Below are 24,726 nucleotides of genomic sequence, written 5' to 3'. Positions count from 1 at the left end.
ATATCTGTGAATCCTTAAGCAATTCTCTACTATGCACTGATATGTCCCTAATAACATGCTAAGGTGCGTGATGAGTACATTGAGTGATTTGATTTTGTTTGGTGCTGCCCACTGTTTAGCATGGAACTTTGAATTCCCTGCAGCCCTGGAGAGACCACTCTGGCGCCTGACCTTGGTTGTAACAACTGCTGCCATGCCATTTGCTTATTTGATTGATCAAGTCTTGGGTCTAACTTGGTTGCAAGTCCATAAGGTCAATGGCCAACCAAAGTTACTAGAATTGCTTGGGAGTTTGAATGGTGCTCATCGTGGTCGTGTTGATTTAGACAGATCTGTTTTGATAACAGTCGCGGCCGTTCGTTCATTATATATATATATATATATATTTTCCCTCCAGGCACATTTGTAGGTACTTGGACAGCAAGCATACCCGGTTTGGGTTGAGTGAGATCTTGATTAATGGATATTAGTGGCTTGGAAATTGATATCGAAAGGGCACACATCCACATGTTTTTACCAGAGTTTGAACAAGTATGAAATTGCACTTATTTATGTACGCCATGTAATGCAAGAAGACACACCAGTAGACACAAATAGAATAAGAAATGAACATAATAGGGTTCGTTGCCAGATGTTTCAATCGAAGCAGTCATTGAAGAAGAAGGGGAAGATTGAAAAAGAAAGGGATGTCCATAGATCGATGGAAAATAAAGAAAGGGCTGTTAAGGCTTGTCTTGGCTTTATTTTTTGTTCTATCAAGAGCGCCATGAATACACAGACAGAACAACATAGCCGACAAGGAAAAAGCACGACTGCACAATCATCAAAGCCGAGGTAGTATTACATCGGCTTTCCATGTGTATATCACATCATTCTGGAAAAAGACATGACAAGGAAAATGGAATAGCACGAATATGTATCCGAGTGGATCAACTAACCAACACCAAATTACCGGGGTGTGGTTCCTGGTTGAATGCGCCAGTTTCCGCCTGCCGAAACAGGCGGTGGGGGAGGCGGGCCACTTGGAGGCGCGGTGCGGATGGGCATCGTCGTGGAGTGCAGGTTCGTGCGAGGATTGGAGTTGTTGGAGCTTGTGGAGCGGGGACTCATGAATGGGTGGGATGGTGCATCGATAGCAGAAGCAGGCTCGTTGAGGTGTTGGCGCATTGCACGACGACCAGACCGGCTGTCTTCATCATTTGATTCCAGCGAGAGGTGCTCCAGAGAGGGTGGTGGTGGAGACCGCGTGGTTCGAGACGAGGACGATGAGTAGTATTGAGGCTGGGGCTGGGACTGGGGATAGTAACGGTGGCTGGATGGAACCTCGTTGGCAATCTTTAGAGGAATGTCGCCTGATACTGCGTTTGACGGGAAGGGTGACTGTTGTGGGGTTCTAGTTGGCTTGCTGATGAGAGGGGGTTTGCCGACAGTGGCTGCTGATGTGGGAGCTGCAGCAGGAGATGGGGTCGAGTTTGAGGTTGGCGTCGAGGTCTCTCTAGAGAGCGATGTTGGTATTGGTGGTCCCAGGTAGGACTTGCGTTTGTCTTGATCCATCATACTCGCTGCCCAACCTTCCAGGTTGACTGGTGTGCGCTTCGCGGCCTGCAAGAAGGCATCTTTGTCCTGGAAGAAGTTAGTGAATGTGTAAAATATTGGTAGACCAAAGAGAGAGATAAACATACATAAAGCTCTCGTGGGGTTGGGCGCTCCTCGGACTTTTTCAAGAGGCACTTTCCAACAAAGTCATGCAGGATAGGTGGGAAGGCATCACTCTTGGGCAGCTTGGGCGCTGTTTCGTGCACAATTTGCTGCAGTAGATCCAGAATTCCCATCGGCCCTGCGCTAGCACGGTTTCCGGCAGCAGAATCGGAGTGATCGAAGGGGAACTTTCCAACAGCCAGCTCCATGACCGTCAACCCCACGCTCCACACGTCGGAACGGACCGTATAGGCACCTCCCTGAATTCGCTCGGGAGCCATGTATGTGGAAGTGCCAACGAATGTGTCGGCAATCGAGTTAACTGTCTCAGTAGCAACACCAAAGTCGCAGAGCTTGATGTTACCGCGGGAGTTGAGTAAGATATTGGACGGCTTGATATCACGATGCATGATGCGGTGGGTTTCGTATAAGTAGACAAGACCAGCCAAGACCGACTCGGTGATCTTTCCTAGCACATCGACTCGAACAGGGCCGAAATCTTTAGACACGCGGTCGAGGGATCTGATTGCGCGTCAGCTATATCCGCTTTGTTTGCTATATCAGTCCACCTACCCGAGATCCATATATTCCATGCATAGCACAATATCTCTCGCTTCATTTTGGAATGCACCATAGAAAGTAACAATATTGGGACAGTTACAGTCGTGTCCGACACGAAGTTCTCGTAGAATCTGTTTCCGAACATTCTCTTTGGCTTCCACACGGATAATCTGCGGAGGGATGAGGGAATCAGAGCTGGCCAACAAGTAGAAACACAGTACACAAGACACACCTTTCGAGCCATCACGACCTTAGTGGATGCGTGCATCACCTTAGAGACAGTACCTCCATTTCCAGCACCGAGTTCCTTCAATGTAACCAGGTCTTCACTGCGAAGATCGAGGCGAAACTCCAGTCCAATTTCGAGCGTATCCGTGTTGTTGATTTCGCTATTCCCAGCAGGCCCAGGGGCCTGTGCATCGCCATCGGTAGGAGTGGAGGCGGGTTTAGGGGCTGCATTGAGAGCAAGACCTTTGACATTCTTGCGTTTCAACGTACGAGCCTTAAACTGGTCCGCCATGGCGTTTGGTTGGGGGGTTGGAGTTGCACAAGGGGAACGTTGTGAAAGAAAGAAAGCAAAGAGCCCAGGCGCCTGAGTGATATCAAGTCCGCGTTACCCAAGGCGATGATATTAAAGTGGTCAGAATGAACCCCCGAGCTAACAGCGGGGAAGCCGATATCACCTTGCGATGTTCTTGGCGACGCTGATTGGGCCTTTCGGGCGCGTCGATTCGACCAACTATGACCAAAATGTGACCGTGGGCGCCAAACAGAAGTCTGTTGGTTTTTATAGATATTTTGAGAGGGAGAAAATGAGAGATGATCTTCAGAACTATCAAGGCCAATACGGAGGACAATGAAACAACAGGTGTTCAGGGGGTTCCACCGGTCTTTTGGGCTGGCTTTGGGTACTTGTGGCTCTACACGATGGGCTTTATGGCTAAATAAAGAGAGTGATAGTGTGCAAACAGTTGGGCAATAGTCTATATTTTTCTCGGTTCTAAATCAATAGTACAAAGCGATATGCATATTGAGGATCCGACCAGGGCATCGTTGAATGTACAATGTACGATGTACACACAAAGACAATAACACGTGATATGAGCTGCTCAAGCCACAATAAGGCTGCCTCAATAGGACTAGCGTCTAGCCACACCAGCACTAACCAATCACCGCCACCCGCATCCTCCTTCGCCGATGGCCGCGATTCTTCCTCTTGACAACTATTGCTTCAATTTTACCTTCCCTATCTCACTTTCGACTGTCGTAAAGAGCTGGGCACTACCTGGTGTCGCAACTGCGCCATTGTATCTTGAATATTTCATCCGAACTCGTATCCTCCTCGGTCCCTAGCAATAGGGATCTTTACTTCAAGATGAGCCTGAACGACCTGATCGAGGGTGAGGCGATCATGGATGACGACGACGAGGAAGTCGCCGATGACTATGATGCCGAGGGTGGCCAGGGCGCGGGCAACCCCAACCATTACAATGACTCAAGCGAGGAGGAAGACGAAGAAGAAGATGATGAGGAGGCTGCTCGCGCCGTCAGTTTTGACTTCAATATAAGCCGTATCTCTTTGCTGACAAACTGTTAGGTCCGTGAAGGTTTTATTGTTGATGAGGATGAGGAGGAAGAACGCGCCGCTCGCAAACACAGGAAACGTCCACGCACCGCTCGTGAAGAAGAGCACCTCGATGAAGAAGATCTGGAGCTCATTGGACACGGTCCAAGTCAGCATCGTGGACCAGCCACTGAGGTATGTAAGCTATAACCCTTGACTCGACAAGATCCTAATGCGCTAGTAATAGTCAAAGTTCAAACGCTTGAAGCGAGGCAAGGATCGCGAAAGCCACCAGCCGTCTCACGGCGTCGATGATATTTTCAACTCGGACGAAGAAGAAGAAGCGCAACAATATGCTAGACCAGGCCAGCGCCGTGGACTGCGCGATGAGATGGATGATTTTATTGAAGAAGATACCTTCTCCGACGATGAGGCCCAGCGCGAACGGGATGACCTTGGGGTTGCGCCTGCCTCTAGAGTTAACAAGACCGGCTTGATCCCGACTGACACCTCGGGCTTGGATGAAAATGCACTTGAGGATATGCGCGCTGCATTCGGTGATGGCACAGAGTACGATTTTGCCTTGCAAATGGAAGACCAAGAGGACGCCGACAAACAAACCGAAGAGCGTCATCTAGACTTGAAGGATGTCTTTGAACCATCCGAGCTAGCTGAGAGAATGTTGACCGAGGACGATAACGAAATTCGTCTTCTCGATGAACCCGAACGTCATCAAGTTGCTCGCAAGCCTTATAAACATGTGACATTATCCGAGGATCAGTTCCGGGAGGAGGCAGTCTGGATCTCGAACTTGATGTTGCTCAAGAAGCGCATGGATCCTGAACTGCGCGAACCATTCCAGCGCTCCGTCGCCAAGATGTTGGAATTCCTAATCACGGATGATTGGGAAGTACCTTTCATTTTCCAGCACCGCAAGGATTACATGATTCACGCTGTTAAAGATATGGCCAATGGCGCTGATCCGGATGACGACTCCGCCCAATACAGCATTCGCGCTGAGAAACTCCTCAATATGACCGATCTATGGGATATCTTCGACCATGATCTCAAATTCCGCGCTTTGGTTGACAAGCGTGGTACAATTAAAAAGACATATGACAACCTACAAAATCTATTCAGCGTGAATGACTCCAACGTTGAGGATCAACTTGCTGCAGCCGCCACCATGGAGGAACTCCAAGATGTGCAAGACTATATTCATTTCCAGTACTCCTCACAGCTACGTGATCTCAATCAGCTCAACGGTGAGGCTACCGGGGAAACACAACGTCGAAAAGCCACCAGCAGATCTTTCTTTGAGCGCGTTCGGAATGGCAAGGCTTATGGCTTCGTGCGTGCTTTTGGCATCACCGCAGATGCATTTGCTCAAAACGCTTCCAAGGAAGGTCGCCGGCAATACACCGAAGATCCCACCGAGCAGCCCGAAGAGCTGGCAGATCAGTTTGTTGATAACGACTTTTCCAATAGTTCGCATGTCCTCAAGGCCGCTAAGTCGATGTTCGCCGAGGAACTTGCTGTCAGCCCTAAAATGCGCAAGGTGATGCGTCAAGCGTACTACATGAATGGAGTCGTCGATTGCTTCCGCACAGAGAAAGGACTTCGTCGGATCGATGAGCAGCATCCATATGCCGAATTTAAATATCTCCGGAACCAACAACTAAGCGATATCGCCCGTCGCCCAGAAATGTTTTTGCGCATGCTCAAGGCCGAGGAGGAGGGACTCGTTGATGTGCGGGTGCGATTTGAAAACTTTGACCAGTTCCGTACACGTCTCTATGCCGACATTGAGTCAGACAACTATAGTGAGCTTGCTGATGCTTGGAACCGTGTTCGCCGTGAGGTGCTGGATCTGGCCCTGGGCAAACTGGAAAAGTTGATTAATCGCAGTGTAAAGGAAAACATTCGGCAGGAATGTGAGAACCATGTGGCCAAGGAGTGCCGTGAAGCATTCTCACAACGTCTCGACCAGGCCCCTTACAAACCAAAGGGCATGGTTCTGGGTACAGTGCCTCGTGTTCTCACTCTCTCTACCGGCTCTGGTCAGGTGGGCCGTGACCCCATTCACTGGGCCTACACAGAAGAAGATGGCCGCGTCTTGGAAAATGGCAAATTCATTGATCTTTCCGTGGGAGATGAGAGCCGTGGTATCGCAGACGGTGAAAACCTGGCCTCCTTTGTGGATCTGATGGATCGCCGTCGGCCAGATGTCATCGGCGTTTCAGGCATGACGCCAGAGACCCGCCGCCTTTACAAGCTTATATCCGAGATTGTCGATCAAAAAGACATTCGTGGTGCATCCTACACGAACGAGCACGACGAGGAGGTCAGCGACCCCTTGGAGGTGGTCATTGTCAACGATGAGGTTGCCCGATTGTACCACAACAGCCCTCGCGCTAGAAGCGACAATCCAGGCTTTGGACCTTTGACCCATTACTGTGTGGCTCTAGGCCGGTACTTGCAGAGCCCTCTCAAGGAATATGCATCTTTGGGCCGTGACATTGTTTCCATCCAATTCAAGCCAGGTCAGCAACTAGTCTCCCAGGACCTGCTTCTCAAGCAGCTGGAAACCGCCCTGGTGGACATGGTCAACTTGGTCGGCGTTGACCTCAACGAGGCAGTTGCCGACACGGCAACAGCTAATCTCTTGCCGTATGTCTGTGGTCTTGGTCCCCGAAAGGCGGCTCACTTGCTCAAGATTGTCAATATGAACGGCGGAGTCGTTAATAACCGGGTGGAATTACTTGGTGTCAACGCGACATACCCCGCCATGGGAGTCAAAGTTTGGAATAACTGTGCTAGTTTCGTCTACATCGACTTCGAGAATGCTGACCCTGATGCCGATCCGCTGGACAACACTCGAGTCCATCCTGAAGACTACGATATCGCGCGTAAGATGGCCGCTGATGCACTGGAATTGGACGAGGAAGATATCAAGGCCGAGACTGATGAGAACGGCACTGGTGCTATCATGCGGAAACTCTTCCGGGAAGAGGCACAGGACCGTGTTAACGACCTTATCTTGGAGGAGTATGCAGAGCAGCTTGAGAGAAACCTCAATCAGCGCAAGCGTGCCACCCTTGAGACCATCCGGGCAGAGTTACAACAACCCTACGAGGAACTGCGCAAACATTATGTCTTCCTCAGCACTGATGATATCTTCACAATGCTCACTGGCGAGACGCCTGACTCTTTAACACCTGGTATGGTGGTACCCATTGCCATTAAGCGGGTATTTGAGGATCATATTGAGGCCAAATTGGATTGCGGAGTCGATGTCCTTGTGGCTGAGACCGAACTCGGCGTACCCTACGACATCCCTGTACGCAACGCATATCAAGTCCACCAAACTGTCCCGGCCAAGATCTTGTTCTTGAACCGCAAGGCTTTCTCTTGCAATGTCTCTTTGCGCGAGGATCAGGTCAGTCATCCAGCTCGCCGGAATCAGGATCACGGCTTCGGCGACTGGGACGAACAGCAGGAGCGAGCCGACAAAGAGTCGCTCCAGGAGAAGACGCAGCGTGGCGGCCAAGCAATGCGCGTCATCAAGCATCCACTTTTCCGGCCGTTCAATTCTACCCAGGCCGAGGAGTTCCTCGGTTCTCAAAGCCCAGGCGATGTTGTCATTCGCCCGTCCTCCCGGGGCCACGATCACTTAGCGGTCACTTGGAAGGTGGCGCAAGGTGTGTACCAGCACATTGATGTTCTCGAGTTGGACAAAGAAAACGAGTTCTCTGTCGGCCGTGTCCTCAAGGTCGGTGGTCGGTATACCTACAGTGACTTGGATGACCTGATCGTCAACCACGTGAAAGCGATGGCCAAGAAGGTCGGTGAGATGATGCTGCATGAGAAATTCCAGGATGGCAGCAAGACCGAGACAGGTACGTTTTTGTACCAACTCATTCATCCCACTCACATCCCACTAACAACCAATAGATCAATGGCTCGAGACCTATACCAAGGCCAACCCCCGCCGCTCGGCATATGCATTCTGCATCAATGCCAAGTACCCCGGGTACTTTTTCCTTTGCTTCAAGGCAGGCGAACATGCGCGACTCCAGAACTGGCCGGTCAAGGTGATCCCACAGGGCTATGAACTGCAGAAGAACCCTTATCCGGACATGCATGCTCTGTGCAACGGCTTTAAGCTGATGTTCAGTAACATGAGCAAGGGTCGGAGATGAGCGTTTCTCGTCTGTATAGTGTACTATCTATTTCAAAAATCCCAAAATCCCAGACAAAATGGGATGGAGGTTCCATTGTTTCTTTTAATTTGATACACCTTTGGCGTCGGGCATGTAAACATTATCAATGAAATTCAAGTGCTTTACGGAATTACCATATTTTGTATCAGTTGAAAGAGCTGAAAGAGCTGAACGACCTAAGATCTACCATGTGAACTCCTCGGCTCGGGTTTCAATTTGTTCCACTTTTGCCCCCTCTGCGTATTTCCTTACATTTCCTTTTTATTTCACTATATTTTGGGATATTTCGCTATATTGTGCTGTGTTCTCCTTTGGTGTAAAATTTTCAAGTTCACGAATGTACCTGTGACATCAGTTTGTATAGTGTGGCTTGTCCCCCCCCCCCGCATCGCCACATTCAGCCGCACCCGGACCGCGACGGACACATTGCGGTTCTTTACAACCGTTCACTGTGCAATTATGGCGGCCATGGAAGAGCTGGAGATTCACAGCAAGGTAGGGCCTTGTTATAGTCAAAGGACTTGATCCCAACTGATATGTCTAGTCTTATTTTGTACGTTGGATCAATGTCAGCGCCAACCACACCATTTCTTGGAGTATTCAACCGCACAAGAAGTCCGTCAACTTTGGTATCTTTAAACACCCAGGCCAATCCTCTGCTTTGAGCTCCCATCTTCCTGCCTCTGATTCCCAGAGCAGCGATTCCACCGATAACCTCCCCGCAACGGCGTCTATTGCCGGCGCGCGGCAACAACAATCGGCCGTCATCGAGAAACTAACGGGAATCGGGCTCAAAATAATCAAATGGACGGGCAAGTGTGAGGCAGACAAGATTACCCAGGGGACCTACGATGTACCGTCCAACGAAGGGGGCAATTATGCGCTCGTTTTCGATAACACCTTCTCCAAACAAATCTCGAAGACCTTGACACTTGTCCTCCTCACCTATCCGACTGGTCTTCAGCCACATACCTCTGCATCGATCGCTACATCACGCGTGCAGCCAGGGGCATCAACTGAGTCACTGCCGCAGCCCAAGACCCGCCGAAGAGGCAATAGTCGAGCCACACTTAGCTCCCAGCAGGTGGACGTGTCGAACCTAAATGTCCACACGGGACTACTGCAGAAGCGGCGACGGAAGCGTCACCAGGGCTGGGCACGCCGGTACTTTTCGCTGGACTTTACCTCGTGCACATTGTCATACTATCATGACCGCAACTCGTCCGCACTGCGAGGCGCGATCCCGCTATCACTAGCGGCCGTTGCAACCAATGAAAAGTCTCGTGAGATCTCTATTGATTCCGGTACTGAGATCTGGCATCTACGTGCCAGTAACGATCATGAGTTCGGTGCGTGGAAGAGTGCCCTCGAGAGAGCTTCCTCCAAGGAAGCTTCCAAGGCCAAAAATCTAGCTGCCCCTCCGGAGCTGCGGCTTTACGCTCCAACGCAGCCTTCCCCGGCAGAGGAGAGTGAATGGACCCGGGTTGAGAGCCTCGTCAGTCATATTTCCGGATCGCGAGATGCGATACGCCGGCTTGCCAAGGATACAGACCCCAAGTATCTTGCATCGCCGCTCCCAACTCCCGTCGACCGGCCTCGTTCGCGTGGCCGTTCCCCTAGCCCCCAGCGCAGTACCCATGAGACTGCTCCCAGTGAGGCGGAGGCCAAGCGGTCATTCTGGAAGCGAAAGACAAGTGGTCAGTCGCTTGCTGCTGGCAAGCGACCACCAGCCACAACCACAAACTCCAGTTCCTCGCAGCTTGTGGTGCCTTCTGTTGATGGCAAGGGGAGGCCTGCCAGTATCACCAGTCACACAGACAGCATGGATGAGATCCACGACCATTTGATGGCGGTACTGCGCGACCTTGACAATGCCGTCTCTGAATTCTCCTCGCTGATTACCGAGAGCAAGGAGCGACGGCACCCGCCTCAGCCAGCTATGGTTCCCCGGCGGAGCATGGAGTCCGACATTTCGCAAGAATTCTTTGACGCACCAGATGGAGGTGGTGACAAGTCTCCCCTCCTGACCATTCGTGATAGCGACGACGAAGGGCCCGAGGAGGATCGGACCGTCTCTGCTGCCGAGGAGGTCGAGGATGACGCCCCCTCTGACAGCGACGGTGAATCCGACACGGCAGCAACTCGCCAGGAAAGCAGCAGCCTATCGGGCCTGTTCCCAGTCAAAGCCAAATCTTTGACCCCGCTGCCTCTAGACCCTGTCAAGCGCCGCCCGAACATCCTTGCCCCAACAGTCATGCCCCCGAGTCTGATTGGATTCCTGCGCAAGAACGTTGGAAAGGACTTGTCCACGATCTCGATGCCCGTGTCCGCAAATGAGCCCATGTCTCTCCTGCAACGCGCCGCCGAGGTCCTGGAATACTCAAATCTGCTTGACCGTGCCACACAATCCACAGACCCTGTTGAGCGCCTCATGTACGTCACCGCTTTCGCATTATCTTCGCTCTCAAGCAACCGCGTTCGTGAACGCTCCATCCGCAAACCATTCAACCCAATGCTTGGCGAGACTTTCGAGCTCGTCCGAGAAGACCGAGGCTTCCGCTTCATCGCAGAGAAAGTCTCACACCGGCCCGTGCAACTAGCCTACCAAGCCGACAGCAAAGAATGGAGCCTCTCGCAGTCCCCAATGCCCAGCCAGAAATTCTGGGGCAAATCCGCCGAGATCACAACCGAAGGCCGCGTCCGCATTACCCTACACAGCACCGGTGATCGCTACAGCTGGACGCCTGCAACATCCTTCCTACGCAATATCATCGCAGGTGAGAAATACGTTGAGCCCGTCGGCGAACTAGCCGTCACAAACGAATCCTCCGGTCACCGCTCCATCTCAACCTTCAAAGCCGGTGGCATGTTCTCCGGCCGCAGCGAGGAGGTCTCCACCCGCGCCGTGGACGCAAATAACAACCCCTTACCTCTCGGTTTGTCCGGCTCCTGGCCCTCCTCGCTGACTCTCACCCGCGACGGTAACCCCACCGGTAATACTATCTGGACCGCTGGCTCACTTGTCCCCTCCGCGCCAAAGCACTACGGTCTCACATCCTTTGCGGCCACGCTCAATGAAATCACCTCCATCGAGGATAAACATTTGCCTGTCACAGACTCACGTCTGCGTCCTGATCAGCGCGCTCTGGAAAACGGTGACCTTGACCACGCGGAGCAAGTCAAGGTGCAGCTTGAGGAGGGACAGCGTGCGCGCAGGCGCGAGATGGAAAATGCTGGGGAGAGTTGGATTCCGCGCTGGTTTACGCGGGTTAGTGATGACTCCGATGGGGAGGTTGCTTGGCGGCTTAAGGGTGGGAAGGATGGATATTGGGATGAGAGGGCTAGGGGGAGCTGGTCTAATGTTGTGCCTGTGTTTGAGGCTTAGAGGGTTAGACTGGTTGTTGGTGAGTGGCTTTTTCTGGTTGTCCTATTCGTTATCATTGGACATGCAAAACAAAGACTACAACGAGAAAGGGCTTTGGCCTGCGGGCGAGTTGTTTTGGGTAGGACCTTCTTCACTCTATTTCAAGATAAATTTTACAATTCTCCTTCCTAGGATGTATCGTCTTGGACGGTTTATCAAATTTCGTAATGTTCAATGCACAGTATCATTCCCTAAGGCACAAAGTTCGGTACTGAATCATAAACAAGTCAAATGGAGAGATGAAAACAACAGAGACGCAGGGAAACATCAACGAAATGACACGGAAACAAAGCTCATAACTCAAGGCTTATGCAAAACTAACATCCTCCATGTCGCAAAAAACCCTTAGCCTTCGTATCTCATATTGATAATTGAAAGGCTGAAAACCGAAAAGCAATTTGTTCTTTGATTTCGCCATTCTATTGCTGAACCATCACCGATGTGAGCACAAAATTACTCGTCATCATCGTCGGATTGATGAGTAGCCCAGCGACGCGAATTGCGCAACTTGGCTGCCTTGCGTGCACCCTGACGGTCCACCGAGCCGTGGCCTTGATCTGCCATGCGCATCATGACAGGAAGACTATTGAGAACGGATCGGTTGCCCTGGAAATAGTGTTCGGAAAAGCCGCCCTGCAGGATGCGGCGCAGAGCATTAAGTCGCAACCACTTCCACCAGCGATCGATAGTCATGACACCGTGGCGGCCGATTTTGACGGTGAGAGTGCTGCCGTAGTGGCGATTGGTGTTCTGGTCGATGGCGGTGTTGTAGCGAGGGCCACGGCGTGGATTCTCGACAGTAGTGAGGATCGAGGCAAAGTTGCTGTGAAGAGACTTCTTGTCACGCTTGCTGATTTGTTTACCATGGATGGTGGCCAAGTTCTGAAGTTGGCTCTCCAGCTCGGGAGTGTTGTGGTAAGCGTTGTATCGTTTTACGAGCTTGGGACCGGACGTGGCATCGTGCTCATGTTCGTCACTATCCTCATCTGAATCTACGCTCTCTTCGTCCTCGTCTTCCTCTTGGGGAGTGTAACTCTTCTCATACAGTAGGGCGATGTTCTCGCCTGCTGCGATCTGCACATTGGAGTCAGAGCTGTCGAGTTGGTCCATGAAGATTTGGACTGCCTCTTCGCTTTCTTCTTCGAAATCTTCGACTTCGGTGGCGAGAAATCCCCATTGCTGGAGGGCGGCGGTCACAATTGCGGGGTCATCTGTGGCATCGATGGATTGGCCGTCAGAGGCGATGATGTCCAGGAGGAAACCCATCTGTTCAAGGATGCCATCTTCACCGGCACCTCCGAAGATGGTGCATGCGCCGAGGCAGTGGATAGCGGCTGTTTTGACAAGAGGGGAGGTGGAGTCACGGACGGTGCGGGTGAGCAAGGGCTCGGTATTTTCGTAGACGGTGCTATCAAAAGCTGAGATGACAAGCAATTCGATAGCACGCAAGCCAAGTGTTGCTTCGCGCACACTGACCTCAGTGCGGATGCTTCGTTCAAATGCCGCCAGTAGATCTGGAACGGCGCCATGAATTTCTTCCACTGTATAGTGATATTTGGTCAGGCGACAGAATGCTTGAAGGGCCTCCTCGCGGCCTTGGACACTGCTGCGCTTGCGATCAAGAATTTCTTGAATGCGCTGGCCGAGATCGTGTTCCCAATCGGGATTATCTTGTTCGGGGTTCTCATCGTCGAGAGATCCAATGCTGTCCCAATTTGGTTAGTGCCTTTATCAAACTTGCCGACATCATTTCAAGGTCGGTGACATCATCCCGTCATGGGAGTGGGGACCATGTGAAGATACAAAAAAAAAAAAAACTTGGAAGGGAAAAAAAGATAGGCGAAAAATGCAAGGGGTTGAATTCCACGTACCTCATAGATGTTTCATCGGATAGGAATCCCGAGTCTTCGTCATCCGAAGGAGCTCTGCTTGCATTACGAGAGCCCTGGCGGGACGTCGGCTTCGAACTGGTGGGGGAGTTGGTGCGGGATGCTTCACGGGAAGCTGCCTTGCGCGAGACAGTTTTGCCGCTCTCCAAGACCTGGCGACGTAGATCGGGCATTTTGAAGTAGCTAAGTTGAGTTGAGGATAGTTGAAATGGTAAAAGACAACCCCAGTAGAAAGAATCAAGTCAAGAAAAGGTTAACCTATGGGTACTAGACAATAGTCAAAAATCAGAAGAATAGGATGAAAGTAGTTGGGCATGTTCTCAAAGATTCGAGTACAGTGAAAAGAGGAAGAAGAAGAAGAAGAAGAGAACAAAAGAACAATAGACCCTTGACTCGTGACTGCGTATGTAAGCCTGGAATCCCTCCAGGGTTCCCTCTACTTTACTTTCCACCAATGAGATATTATTCATTCAGGTTATTGTTCTGGTCATTCGTGTTATTATTCAGGCTATTATTCAGGCTATTATTCAGGCTATTATTCAGGCTATTCACACTATTCACATTGTTCTAAGTTATATTCGATTTCTTTCTACGGCAGAATGATCATTGTTCTTCACGAGTCCTATGCTATCAACTCATATGTCTCTTACAATATTCAACAAGTACCTAGTCAACCTTGGGAATATAATCGGAAATATAATCAAATATCATCACTGATGATTGGCCTATGTTGTATACAGATCCACTTTATGGCAGAGACATCCACTTGCAAGGGCATGCAGCCATTTTGACACCGTTTGTCATCAATATATAAACTTGAATCCCTTCAAAATAGAAGAGACGTTCAAATGGTGAATCTACAGTTAACAATCTTCGTATAGTTTGGACATGGACTTCGACATTACACCTCTTAGATGTTCCCTTGTATCTTTGTCTGAGGGGTATCATTATCATACATGCGAGTAGCTAAAACCTGTTACAGTTGTTGCTTCACCAATTCAAGGATCTGTTGGGCCTTAGCACCCTCCAAATACTCACGACCTTCTTGTCGCCATTCATCTTCCTCGTCCTCATCGTCCCCAATCTCCAGATCCACCTGCAGGCTGGCATTGTAGGCCCCCATAACCGTCTCTTCATCCACACGCACTCCGCTTTGTACCAAAACTCGAATACACTGTGCCAATCGTGCAATTTCTCGACGGGTCTGGGGCGGGATATCGTCGTTTTGGCTAGAGTAGATCGAACTCGACACCATCTCTTCCATGCGCGTGATGGAAACATTCTCCGTAGTCGAGGACGTGGCATCTGCTCCATCGGTATGCTTGGAGATATAGATGTACCCATTCACTCCAAGGATGATATTCACTTCGCCACCACCATTGGCAGTTGGAACCGTCCACACCTGTCGACGGGACCGCACCACACCGCCAGTACCAGAACCTCCAGGAGCAGCCAAAGCGCTCCCGGAGGCCGAGGTCGCAGATCCAACACCGCCCTTAACGCTAGAGCTAGACGCCCCGCTGCCTCCAGTTCCTGCAACCGCAAGGAACACGCCATTGCGCAGTTTACCATACTTCAAGGACCGTGTGTGTAGTGATGCCGACCCATCTTGGTGTACGCTTTGCACTTCGGCAACTACAAGGTCGCCTTCGCTGAAAAAAGTTCGGATCTGGAGCTCGTCGGCGCTTGTTCGTCGACGCAGAATACCGCCGGGCAGGTTGATTGCAGAGAGAGGGAGCTGCGCAAGGAGCGGCGCAGCAACATCGACCTTCCAGCGTCGTGATTGCACTTCCACAATGCGGCCAACGACCAGATCTCCAATCTCGGGGGTATAGCGGGCCCGCATAGGATGAACAGATAGTAGCTTGTTTGTCTTTTGAACTGTGCCGGCAACGGTGGCAATAATAGATGTCGAAAGCGGATTCATATAGGTGCCGTGGCCTCTGTTAATGATTAGTGTTTGAAAAAAAGAATTGACAATGTAAGCCCCGCGCTTTTTTTTTTTTTTTTTTCGCGCAATCTTCAAGGTTGTACCTACCTCATCCATTGCGGATCATCTGTGACTACTTCTCCAGGTGTGACAATTCCTGTGCCAATATTCGAGCTTCCTTGTAAACGGGGTCGCTTGTGAGGCCGAGAGATGCCAGTCATTTCGACGTCGTCCTCGGAGTCCACGGACATGGAGTCATTTGAGTCGACTTCGTAGAGACGGGAATCCTCTACTACTGGGGGAAGTATAGTGATCGCCATTACAAACGATGTTGTCTGTGATTGATTGCGGTTGCCTTTCCTATGCGGGTGGACAGCGTCCAGACGGGTTGCCAGAAAGAAAAACCAGATCACGTGATGACTCGACTATCAGAATCGACTTTCAAGGATATTTACAAAGAAAGTGCACGAAAATTGGAATTGGCTAAATATGTCATGGAGCCTACATGTTCATGACTATATATTGGAACTAAAAAATGCCAATGATCCATCGTATCATTTGAAGCCAGTAATTCAAGCCAACGCCGGTATTAATACATAAAAGAATGCCCTTTTATAAAGCCCTCGGAACTGCTCAAGGCTTTTTGGCCACTTTGCTTGGGTTCGAAGTAGGCTCTTCCTTCTTCTTTTTGGACCGGCTGCTACCACCCTTGGGTCTATATCCAGTGTCCTCGTCGCGTTTGCGCTTGTTCTTGGGAGTAGGCTGGGCCTCTGTCCCGTCTTCGTCATACATATCCTCATCTTTGCGCTGAGCCGGCGCTCGCTTGGACGATCGCTGATTCGAAGGGCGTGATGCAGACTTTTCAGAAGCAATCTCATTATCCTGGAGAGTCTGCGGTTGGTTGCGACGCAGCCAATTGTACACAGATGCGGGATTCCGCATGGAAAGATCGCGCTCACGTTCCGCAAACGTGGGACGATCTGGAATGCGTGCAAGCTGCGTAGCAGCGGCCTCATCGCCTAGCTTGGCGTCCAAGGCAAGGTAGTATTCGGTTTCATGCTCAGGCGTAAAGTATCCAAGTTGGCTTTCACAGTCATTGTAAGGCTTCTTTTCAACAATGTCTGGAGTGATGTGATGAGACTGTATCAGGGAGCTATACTGCTGGGCTGGTGCAAACGCCTTGTTTCGTTTGATGTTATCTTCAATCATACGATAAGCACCCGTATCAATGTTACCGGCAGCCAAGCCAGCTTTGGCTTCCTTCCATGTTTGTTTGGCCAGTGTTGCATCATTGATCAAAGGTACGATTTCCTGCTGGGGGGTTGGTAGCAACGGAGGGTCGGTTGGCATGCTAAGATCGAATCGGACATCGGGAGAAACATGTAGGCTTTCGTTGAACTCGAGGAGAACCTCCAGCAATTGACTAACAACAAGAAATTAGCGATTATTCATACAAGGGGGTGGTTTGTAGGTCACATACTCGTTTTGCTCTTGGATGCGCTTGGATAGATCCTCTATGCGCAATTCTTCCCGAATTAAACTCTCATTTTCCCGAGTTCCCAGCTCAAACCTGACCTTCAATTTGGCATATTTCTTCCTGTAGAAAAAAGAGTCAGCGTTGTCCGATGGGCTGATTGTGAATACTCGTACTTGAAGGACCGGACTGATTGCTTTGCAGGAGCCGGTATAGAAGGCACTGCATTTGGCAAACTTTCAGCGGTAAAATGGGGTTCGTTTGGTTCTGCCATGGTGATACGGCGGGAAGAAGTTCAGAAGAGATGAAGGGGGATGTGGTCACCCTGCGCGTTCACGCCAAGGAGCGGATCCCGGCTGCGTGGGAGGCGGGTCCTGGCCGCCGTAAAAAAAATTAAATTATTGGCAACCCGATTTCTTTTGACAACCTTAGACTTCTGGTTGACAATTGTTTTAGTGATCTTCACACCATCTACACTGCTTGCACCATGTCGGAGATCACCGAGGTCAGTCAAAAGAAGCGCAAGCTGCAGGACGGCCCTGAAATTGAAATCGATGTCTCTGCACCCGAGCCAGTCTCAAAGAAGGCTCTGCGCAAAGCGAAAAAGAACAAAGGAGGTGATGAGGGAGATGATGAAAAACCCAAGTCCAGCAAGCCCAGCAAACCCGAATCCAAAGAAGCCGAAACAGAGGGAAAGCGGTCCAAATATGGTATCTGGATTGGAAACCTATCTTTCGCAGTGACCAGTGAAGAGCTGCGCATGTTCCTCACAGTCAACTCTGACATTTCCGAGTCAGCCATCACTCGAATTCATCTTCCCAAGGGTCCCGAAAGATTTGGAAGGTCGCAGAACAAAGGCTTTGCTTACGTCGACTTCAAGGACAAGAAGTCCTTGCAAGAAGCAATTGGCCTAAGCGAGCAGCTCATGGCCGGTCGCCGCGTGCTCATCAAGGATGCGAACAGCTATGAAGGCCGCCCTGAAAAATCCGAAACCCAAGAGAATGCTGCGGCCAAGTCTGGCCACCCTCCCTCCAAGCGAGTCTTTGTCGGCAACCTGAGCTTCGATGTGACCAAGGAAAACCTCGAGGAAAACTTCGCCAAATGCGGGACTGTTACCAACGTGCATATGGCGACTTTCCAAGATTCAGGAAAATGCAAGGGTTATGCGTGGGTGGAGTTTGAAGAACTCGCCGCCGCAGAAGCAGCGGTGAGAGGATTTATGTTGATCAAGGAGGATGACGGAGAAGAGGAGTCCTCCGACAGTGATTCTGATTCCGATTCCGACTCGGCATCTGAGAAGAAGAAGAAGAAGAAGTCGAAGAAGCTCAAGCCCCGGATGCAAAGGGTTTGGGTGAACCAGCTCATGGGTCGTCGTATGCGCATGGAGTTTGCCGAAGAGGCGTCTGTACGATACAAGAAGCGCTTTGGAAAAGATGCTGAAAAGAAGGACGAATCCGCTATCACTGAAGTCGATGGCGAACCACGAGAAAGACCCCGGTACAACAAGAAGAGATCTGAACCTATTGATGAGTCTCGCTACTCTAAGGAAACCGTCCAGAAGCTCAGTGGTGCCATTGTCGAGGCCCAAGGCCAGAAGACCACCTTTGACTAAGGTTGTTCATTTGGGGCTTGCGGAGTATCATCCGCGGTCTTTCTACAGGATTTTTCAATCATCTCATACACAAATGTATCAGTGAAATTCTGATCTCTGTCAATGATCTACTTGCAATCGAGGTGGCATTAGGATCAAACTCTGACCGTGGCCTACCCTGTGACTTAAGCGGGGGCTTCGGGTCATAATTTTCCAATATTTGTACAATCTCTCAGATATTCATGATCATCGAGTTCACTATTCGGTGGCACAGCTTGCAGTGGAATGCGCAAGAAAATGCATGTATACTTCCGGATACCAGAACATCCGGCCTACATAACAGGGCACAACCTCGAATTTACCAAAAATCTGAACAATCCGAGCTTGACCTCAATGTCTGACCTAAAATCCTTCTATAATTGTCTGTATTTAGTTCGTTAGACACTAACCAAATCAAGGAAACAATTCTAGACCCAATTGTGGCAGAAACAGCCACACCGCCTAAGCTAGGCCCGATCAGGCCTGACGTCTCTCGCGATGTCATGCCCTTCATCTGGACTCGAATCTCTCTGTGCTTCTCATCTCCTTTGGGTTGCATCTCCTTTCTTCTTTCCCCTTGCTCTTTCTCTTCCTCTTCACTTTTGTTAATCTCCTTGCACAAGGTGTCTTTTTGTTTCTTCTAGCCAATCTTAATATCTTGATCTTGATTTCGTTTGCTATTCCACCGGTTTATCGACCTTGAACACCCACTGCCCTCGCAAAATTCCTTTCTCTGAGCCAACCAGGTCCCGATAACCACTTAGCCAATCCTGTGTCAAACAGCGAACAATTAAACCACGCCCTCCAGTGATTAATCCCTTGTATCTCCAACATGGCTCCTCTTCGACGTCATATCGGGGCCAGCCGCAGGAAGAGACGGGAAGAGGATGGCGAAGAAGAGGGTTCAATGGCTGGAGATATAGGAGATGACTCCCTGAGTGAAGGCTCGACTGACAGCCACCAAGAAGACGAAGATGCAGACGGTGAAGTCAGCGAAGAAAGCGAGGACGAGGTCTCTACGTTGGCAAAGGCGGACAAGGTCCACGGTCGTGGGGTGGACAAATCTACACGGAACAGCTCCGCATCGCCCGGAAAGCGAGGACTCAAGACAACGGTCTCGGATACAGAGGCGATGTTGAACGGCCTCAAGATCTCAGACGGTGCGGGGGACGCTGCGGAGCTTCATTTCGACGATCTGAAGGAAGAACGGGAGCCTCACACTGGAAGAACGCCCTCTGCCCCTCCAACCGAGCCAAATCGAAACAATTTGGCTTCCAGAAAGCGCCGCGAGAATGACAAGTATGTCAAGGAACGAGAGCAGAACCCAGCTTTTGTCCCCACGCGCGGCAGCTTTTTCCTTCACGACAAGCGGTCCACAGACAACGGTCACCGGCTCAAGAGCAAGTCTCGTCCCTACGGCCTGATTGTAGACGGTAGCTCTCGCAAGTATGTTATATCCCATTCCATCTCGGGGTCCTGTCTCTTACTAAAATGGTTCAGGTCTTCCAAACCCGATTCCAGTGGAGGACAGTGGGCACACGACCTCCACGATACTGTGGCCGGCGAGGATCGACCTGCAGCAAAGCGCCCAACACCATCCACGATGCCTAATCCTGGCGCACCTGTCCCCACCGCTCCGAGATCTTCCCCGCCCAACCGGTCCTTCTCTAGCACAACGTTGGTTGGGAATGTACCAGTCGTAGTATCCTTACCTGGCATGGCCAATCCCGTTCAATTTTCTTCCGTGCCCAAGAGACTCCACACCCGGCTACCTCAACACCGACCCCCGTTGCGACGCGATAAACCTGTACGAATTTCTCTTCCCAGTCAGCCACCCCGATACATATTCCCCTCGGTCGAACGTTCCTTTATCTTCATCCCCCGTGCGTTGCGGCCAAATCAAGTCTCCCGCGGTCGAGGTGGTCGTGGTGGCGGCTGGTACGGTGGACGACGTCCTAGCTACTACCCTACCTCCTCTTACACGCCGAGCGTTGTCAGCCGCCGATCTTCGTTTGGCATTCCACCTTCTCAGGATGGCTGGCCATCACCTGCTGGGTCTGTCTACTCCAGACCCACAATTCCCACGGACGCTAAGCCCGTTGTCCGCCTCCCCCCCCACCTCGTCCGCCTATAGGGATCTCACCATTTGGGCCTGCGATGGCCATGTCACTTCCTCACCCGGCTTATCGCGAAAGCCGCCCCGCCCCGATCCCCATGCACCAACCTCGTCCTCAAAAGACTGTCTCTGTTGCAGACATTGAAAGCCCAGCGACGTTCCCGTTCGCTTTCAATCCTCCTCAGCCCCAGCTTGAGCAGCCCTTCCACCAACAAGTCCCTCTTCCGGTCCATGGCCCACCCAGCCAGCCTTCGGCCACTCCACTTTCCCATATTCCGGAGCGGGCGATCCATGCACCGCCATTCCAGCCTTACAATTACCCTCAGCCTGCTTTCTACCCTCCGAGTTATCCTTCAGGTGGCATATATTATCCGACCTCGGGTCCCGATTACACGGGTTACAATGGACCCGTAGGCCCTGGAGCCTCTATGCCAAACTTCCCGAGCCAGCAAGCAGTGCCCTATTCAGCCGGGGAACAGCCCCCTCAACCGGGTACTGTTGCTCATGAGTCTGGTGGCACTGTCTACTTTTACGATGCCAATCATATGTACGGAGATCCCGCTCCAACGGGGCCAGGGTCTGGGCCTGGGGGTGTGGTTGGCATGGGTGGGATGATGACACCGCCAGGCACGACCTTTTACTACCCGCAACAATCCGGTCAATATTATGGGCAGTGATGAATGACCTCGATCGCTTTTTTCTTTATTACCATCTCTTTCTTTCTGTTTTTCTGATCTCACCATTTTCCTCTATTTCCACCAATTATCTCTTTATTCTCAACTTTCTCTCAATCTTCCCTTGGTTTTCTTTCAGCTTCAGGATCTACAGGGGCCTTTTGTTCACTTTGCTTTTTTCTCTCTTGATAACCTGCATCTACACATTCTCTAGCCAAGTTTTGCTGTTTTCTGTTTTCTGTTTTCTGTTTTCTAATTTTGTCTCATTTTGGCCCTGGATTTGCATTTGAGCGTTTTCCTTTTTTCCCCGCATAGGGGAATCACGTATTGATTCTAGCCCTTCCCCATCTCCTCCAATCAAACCCCCATTCTTAGTGCATGACATCATGTTTCGTGTCCTGTTTTCTCCATTCTTTTGTCCTTTTGATAGGGTCGAGAATAAAAAGCATACAAAGTCCAAGGAGTACGGAGTACGGAGTACCAAAGTGTAGAGTCTTGGCATCTACACGTCACATTAGTAATATCCGTAAGCAGTCACCGCCTTCCCTCTCAGTTCGCAAGCAGCTGACCGTCTCTCCGCTTTTTCCCAGGTCGACTGCTTCTTGTACAACTCCCCTCTTATTTCCTTAGACTCTCTTCTCTTCTGCTTCTTTTCTTTTCCATCATAAATCATCATTTTCTTTTTCAGCATTTATTTCTTATTCGTAACTCAGTGCTATTCTCCTTTCCCATCCTAGTACTGCCCCTTATCTCAGTGGTGTATCCACCCTTTGACTTTCACATCTACGATGACAACCCCATCGACTGCTTCTCATTCGGGTCCTGATCATCTGGTTACTGTCAAAGTACTCTACAATGACAATAACCGTCGCTTCAAGGTTCCTCTCAAGGAGCTGAAAGCCCAGGTGTTTCCCCAGATGGTAAGTCTCCACTTAAGCTCAAGCTCCGGATCTGTAGTCCGACCCCATTCCTTATCTCCAGCGATCACCAGATCAAGTTTTGAATCCTTCCAATGATTTTTATCCCAACCTTGCAGCGAATGAATACGGTTTTTTTTTTCCTCTCACACAAGCTGACTTGGTTGTTTTGGTTTAGCTAAGAACACTCCTCGGCGTTCCGGCGGATGTCAACGTCATCCTTGAACGCTATTCCGACAGTGCTGGTTCTTACGTTCGCTTGGATTGTGACAACATTGCAGTCTACAAGCAGCTCTACCGAGCTGCCAAGGCCAAGTCGAAGCTCCGTATCAAGGTCACTACCCTTACTTCCCCAAACACATCTGCACCAACACCAGTACCATCAGAACCCACTGTGTCGATGGAGTCAACCAACCAAACTCGTCACAGTTATCTCGACACGGTCCTGAGCCCTTTGGTGCCTCTCGGTACTATTCCCCTCATCGACTCGGCCCAAGTTTCCTCTCCCGCCGGTGAGAAACAGTTGCCTCTCGGTCAACCTCGCTACCGCCCCTTCGAGATGGATCAAGAAAAGCATCGGTTCCCGGTCATATCCCACACCTCGTCCAATGGGATGTTCTGCATCGACTGCAATAACTGCGGTCGATTCATCGTAAATGCGCATTATCACTGCAGCATTTGCGAGAACGGGGACTATGACTTGTGCCTACAATGTGTTGGTGCTGGCGTATCTTGCCGCGGCGAAGGTCACTGGTTGATTAAGAGGACCGTCAAAGATGGTGTTGTCACAAATAGTACTACTGAGACTATTGCTCCTCGTGATCAATCGGCGTTGGAGTCCAAACCCGTTCTGCCTACTCCGATTCAGCGCGAGGTGATTACCAAGCCAGTGGTCCACGTCCCTGAGTTGGTCACTGAGTCAATCCCCGTGTCGATTGCGGAGTCAATCCCGGAGCCAGTGGCCCCATCGGCTTGTTTGGATGCAGCCGTTCAGGGCGATGACAAGCCAATGTGCAATGGATGCTGTCGTGGTAAGTGTTCTCTATCTTGCTTTCCTTTGTCTTTCTCTTTTTCCTTTGCTCACACTACACAGAAGCTGATGAAAGCAATCTCGTCCGCTGCAACGACTGCGAGGACTTTGATCTTTGCCTTCGCTGTCTCCTTCGAAACAAGCATGGCCACCACCCTGGTCACACCTTCCACCTTGGATCTGACCGGAATTTCTGCTTGAAGAATCTGATCACCTCTCGTTGCCTTCCCGGTCGGCAGTTCCGACACGCCGCTGTCTGTGACGGCTGTGACAAGGTATCTACTCACCCCGTCAACTCACTTTGAAGGCAACTCGGCTAATTTTTGCTAGCGCATTGTTGGTGTTCGTCATAAGTGCTTGGCATGCCCCGATTGGGACTTCTGCCCCGATTGTATCTTGACTGCTCCTCAAAACCACCCTGGTCATCGGTTCGTGCAGGTTTACGAAAACATTGGTGAACCTGCTCGTGAGCACGAAATCCACTATGGCATCTTCTGTGATGGTCCTCTGTGCAAGAACAAACCTGCCCAGAGTTACATCAACGGAGTTCGCTACAAGTGCGCTGTCTGTGATGACACAGACTTCTGCGCAAGCTGCGAGGCCCTTCCAACAGATCACCACAACCGCACTCATCCGCTGGTCAAGTTTAACACTCCCGTCCGTAATGTGACCGTGAGCACCCTGGGCGACGATGGCTCGAGTGAAACGGTTGCCCTGGGGGACCAGCTTCATGCCTCTACTCGGCTCATCGACCAGGCCGAACTCGAGAAGCAGGAACCCGTTGATGTAGATGCTAGCAAACCTGTGGAAAAGGTTGAGCCTGAGTTATTCATGAGCAAGCCAATTACTGAGGCGGATAGCTCTGATATGTCAGACTACAAGGCATTCTTTATCCGTGACACTGTCACCGACGGTACAAAGATCGCCCCAAATACCACGTTCCGCCAGACCTGGACTCTTTACAACCCCGGTCCTGCAGCATGGCCTGTTGGCTGCGATGTTCGCTTTGTCGGTGGAGACAAGATGTTCAACGTCGATGTCTGCCACCCATCTAGCGTCGAGTCTATTCGCTCGGCCATGGAAAGCAACAAATTGCCTACCCCTGTAGAGCCAGGTGAGAGTGCTGACTTTACTGTCAACCTTCGCACACCATGCCATGCAGGCCCTGCTATCTCCTACTGGCGACTGAAACTTCCGAATGGTGTGGCCATCGGTCACCGTCTGTGGTGTGATGTCGAGGTGCAGATCGCTTGTCTGGAAGAAGTCGACGCCAGCGAGACACATCCTGCTGTGCCTGAAATTGCCGGCAGTGGCATGATCTTCCCCAAGCTGGAGAAGGAATCTCCAGAGTCAAGCACTCACCAAGCCGAGGCTCCTGCACCCGAGGCACCGACTTTGTCGAATGCTTCAGAAGTGGATGTTCTAGAGGATGTTGAGAGTCTGACTCTGGATGATGCCTCTACTGACGCCGACACTGGCTTCCTGACTGACGAAGAATATGATGTTCTTGACGCCAGTGATCAAGAATACCTTGATGCCAAGCAGTCTACAAACTGAGAAAGCTTTGGGGAAAATCATCACGACACGACATGGAAT

At 50.8% G+C, this 24,726-nt stretch overlaps 10 protein-coding genes across 10 annotated transcripts; 6 read left to right on the top strand and 4 right to left on the bottom strand.

Moving 5' to 3' along the window:
• Positions 1-948: 948 nt before the first annotated feature.
• Positions 949-2,779, bottom strand: ste7 (MAP kinase kinase Ste7; the record flags this gene model as incomplete). Its single annotated transcript, XM_056680718.1, has 4 exons — positions 949-1,623; positions 1,683-2,220; positions 2,272-2,429; positions 2,492-2,779. The coding sequence occupies 4 exons, from the start codon at positions 2,777-2,779 to the stop codon at positions 949-951; spliced, it is 1,659 nt and encodes a 552-aa protein (XP_056528100.1).
• Positions 2,780-3,634: 855 nt separating this feature from the next.
• Positions 3,635-8,025, top strand: spt6 (chromatin-remodeling histone chaperone SPT6; the record flags this gene model as incomplete). The annotated part of the gene is made up of 4 exons (XM_056680717.1): positions 3,635-3,805; positions 3,857-4,018; positions 4,071-7,722; positions 7,778-8,025. 4 exons carry the CDS (start codon positions 3,635-3,637, stop codon positions 8,023-8,025), a joined length of 4,233 nt encoding a protein of 1,410 aa, XP_056528099.1.
• A 480-nt stretch (positions 8,026-8,505) lies between these two features.
• On the top strand, positions 8,506-11,431 carry N7500_009577 (oxysterol-binding protein related protein OSH3; the record flags this gene model as incomplete). The annotated part of the gene is made up of 2 exons (XM_056680716.1): positions 8,506-8,541; positions 8,591-11,431. The coding sequence occupies 2 exons, from the start codon at positions 8,506-8,508 to the stop codon at positions 11,429-11,431; spliced, it is 2,877 nt and encodes a 958-aa protein (XP_056528098.1).
• Positions 11,432-11,923: 492 nt separating this feature from the next.
• N7500_009576 (IFRD domain-containing protein) lies at positions 11,924-13,532 on the bottom strand (the record flags this gene model as incomplete). Its single annotated transcript, XM_056680715.1, has 2 exons — positions 11,924-13,175; positions 13,342-13,532. 2 exons carry the CDS (start codon positions 13,530-13,532, stop codon positions 11,924-11,926), a joined length of 1,443 nt encoding a protein of 480 aa, XP_056528097.1.
• Positions 13,533-14,335: 803 nt separating this feature from the next.
• On the bottom strand, positions 14,336-15,609 carry N7500_009575 (exosome non-catalytic core subunit RRP4; the record flags this gene model as incomplete). Its single annotated transcript, XM_056680714.1, has 2 exons — positions 14,336-15,302; positions 15,398-15,609. 2 exons carry the CDS (start codon positions 15,607-15,609, stop codon positions 14,336-14,338), a joined length of 1,179 nt encoding a protein of 392 aa, XP_056528096.1.
• Positions 15,610-15,922: 313 nt separating this feature from the next.
• On the bottom strand, positions 15,923-17,037 carry N7500_009574 (uncharacterized protein; the record flags this gene model as incomplete). The annotated part of the gene is made up of 3 exons (XM_056680713.1): positions 15,923-16,712; positions 16,770-16,886; positions 16,940-17,037. 3 exons carry the CDS (start codon positions 17,035-17,037, stop codon positions 15,923-15,925), a joined length of 1,005 nt encoding a protein of 334 aa, XP_056528095.1.
• Positions 17,038-17,250: 213 nt separating this feature from the next.
• On the top strand, positions 17,251-18,375 carry N7500_009573 (putative RNA binding protein Rnp24; the record flags this gene model as incomplete). Its single annotated transcript, XM_056680712.1, has 1 exon — positions 17,251-18,375. One exon carries the CDS (start codon positions 17,251-17,253, stop codon positions 18,373-18,375), a length of 1,125 nt encoding a protein of 374 aa, XP_056528094.1.
• An 850-nt stretch (positions 18,376-19,225) lies between these two features.
• N7500_009572 (uncharacterized protein) lies at positions 19,226-20,527 on the top strand (the record flags this gene model as incomplete). Its single annotated transcript, XM_056680711.1, has 1 exon — positions 19,226-20,527. The coding sequence occupies one exon, from the start codon at positions 19,226-19,228 to the stop codon at positions 20,525-20,527; it is 1,302 nt and encodes a 433-aa protein (XP_056528093.1).
• A 23-nt stretch (positions 20,528-20,550) lies between these two features.
• On the top strand, positions 20,551-21,186 carry N7500_009571 (uncharacterized protein; the record flags this gene model as incomplete). Its single annotated transcript, XM_056680710.1, has 1 exon — positions 20,551-21,186. The coding sequence occupies one exon, from the start codon at positions 20,551-20,553 to the stop codon at positions 21,184-21,186; it is 636 nt and encodes a 211-aa protein (XP_056528092.1).
• Positions 21,187-21,971: 785 nt separating this feature from the next.
• N7500_009570 (ZZ type zinc finger domain protein) lies at positions 21,972-24,687 on the top strand (the record flags this gene model as incomplete). Its single annotated transcript, XM_056680709.1, has 4 exons — positions 21,972-22,103; positions 22,279-23,131; positions 23,194-23,405; positions 23,461-24,687. The coding sequence occupies 4 exons, from the start codon at positions 21,972-21,974 to the stop codon at positions 24,685-24,687; spliced, it is 2,424 nt and encodes an 807-aa protein (XP_056528091.1).
• Positions 24,688-24,726: the final 39 nt, after the last annotated feature.

The sequence above is a fragment of the Penicillium coprophilum genome, assembly GCF_028826855.1.
Source record: "Penicillium coprophilum strain IBT 35676 chromosome Unknown utg000006l_segment0_segment0, whole genome shotgun sequence".
In the NCBI taxonomy this organism is placed as follows: domain Eukaryota; kingdom Fungi; phylum Ascomycota; class Eurotiomycetes; order Eurotiales; family Aspergillaceae; genus Penicillium; species Penicillium coprophilum.
Note: the sequence above shows the minus strand (reverse complement) of the source record. Positions and strands in the feature narration are given on the sequence as shown.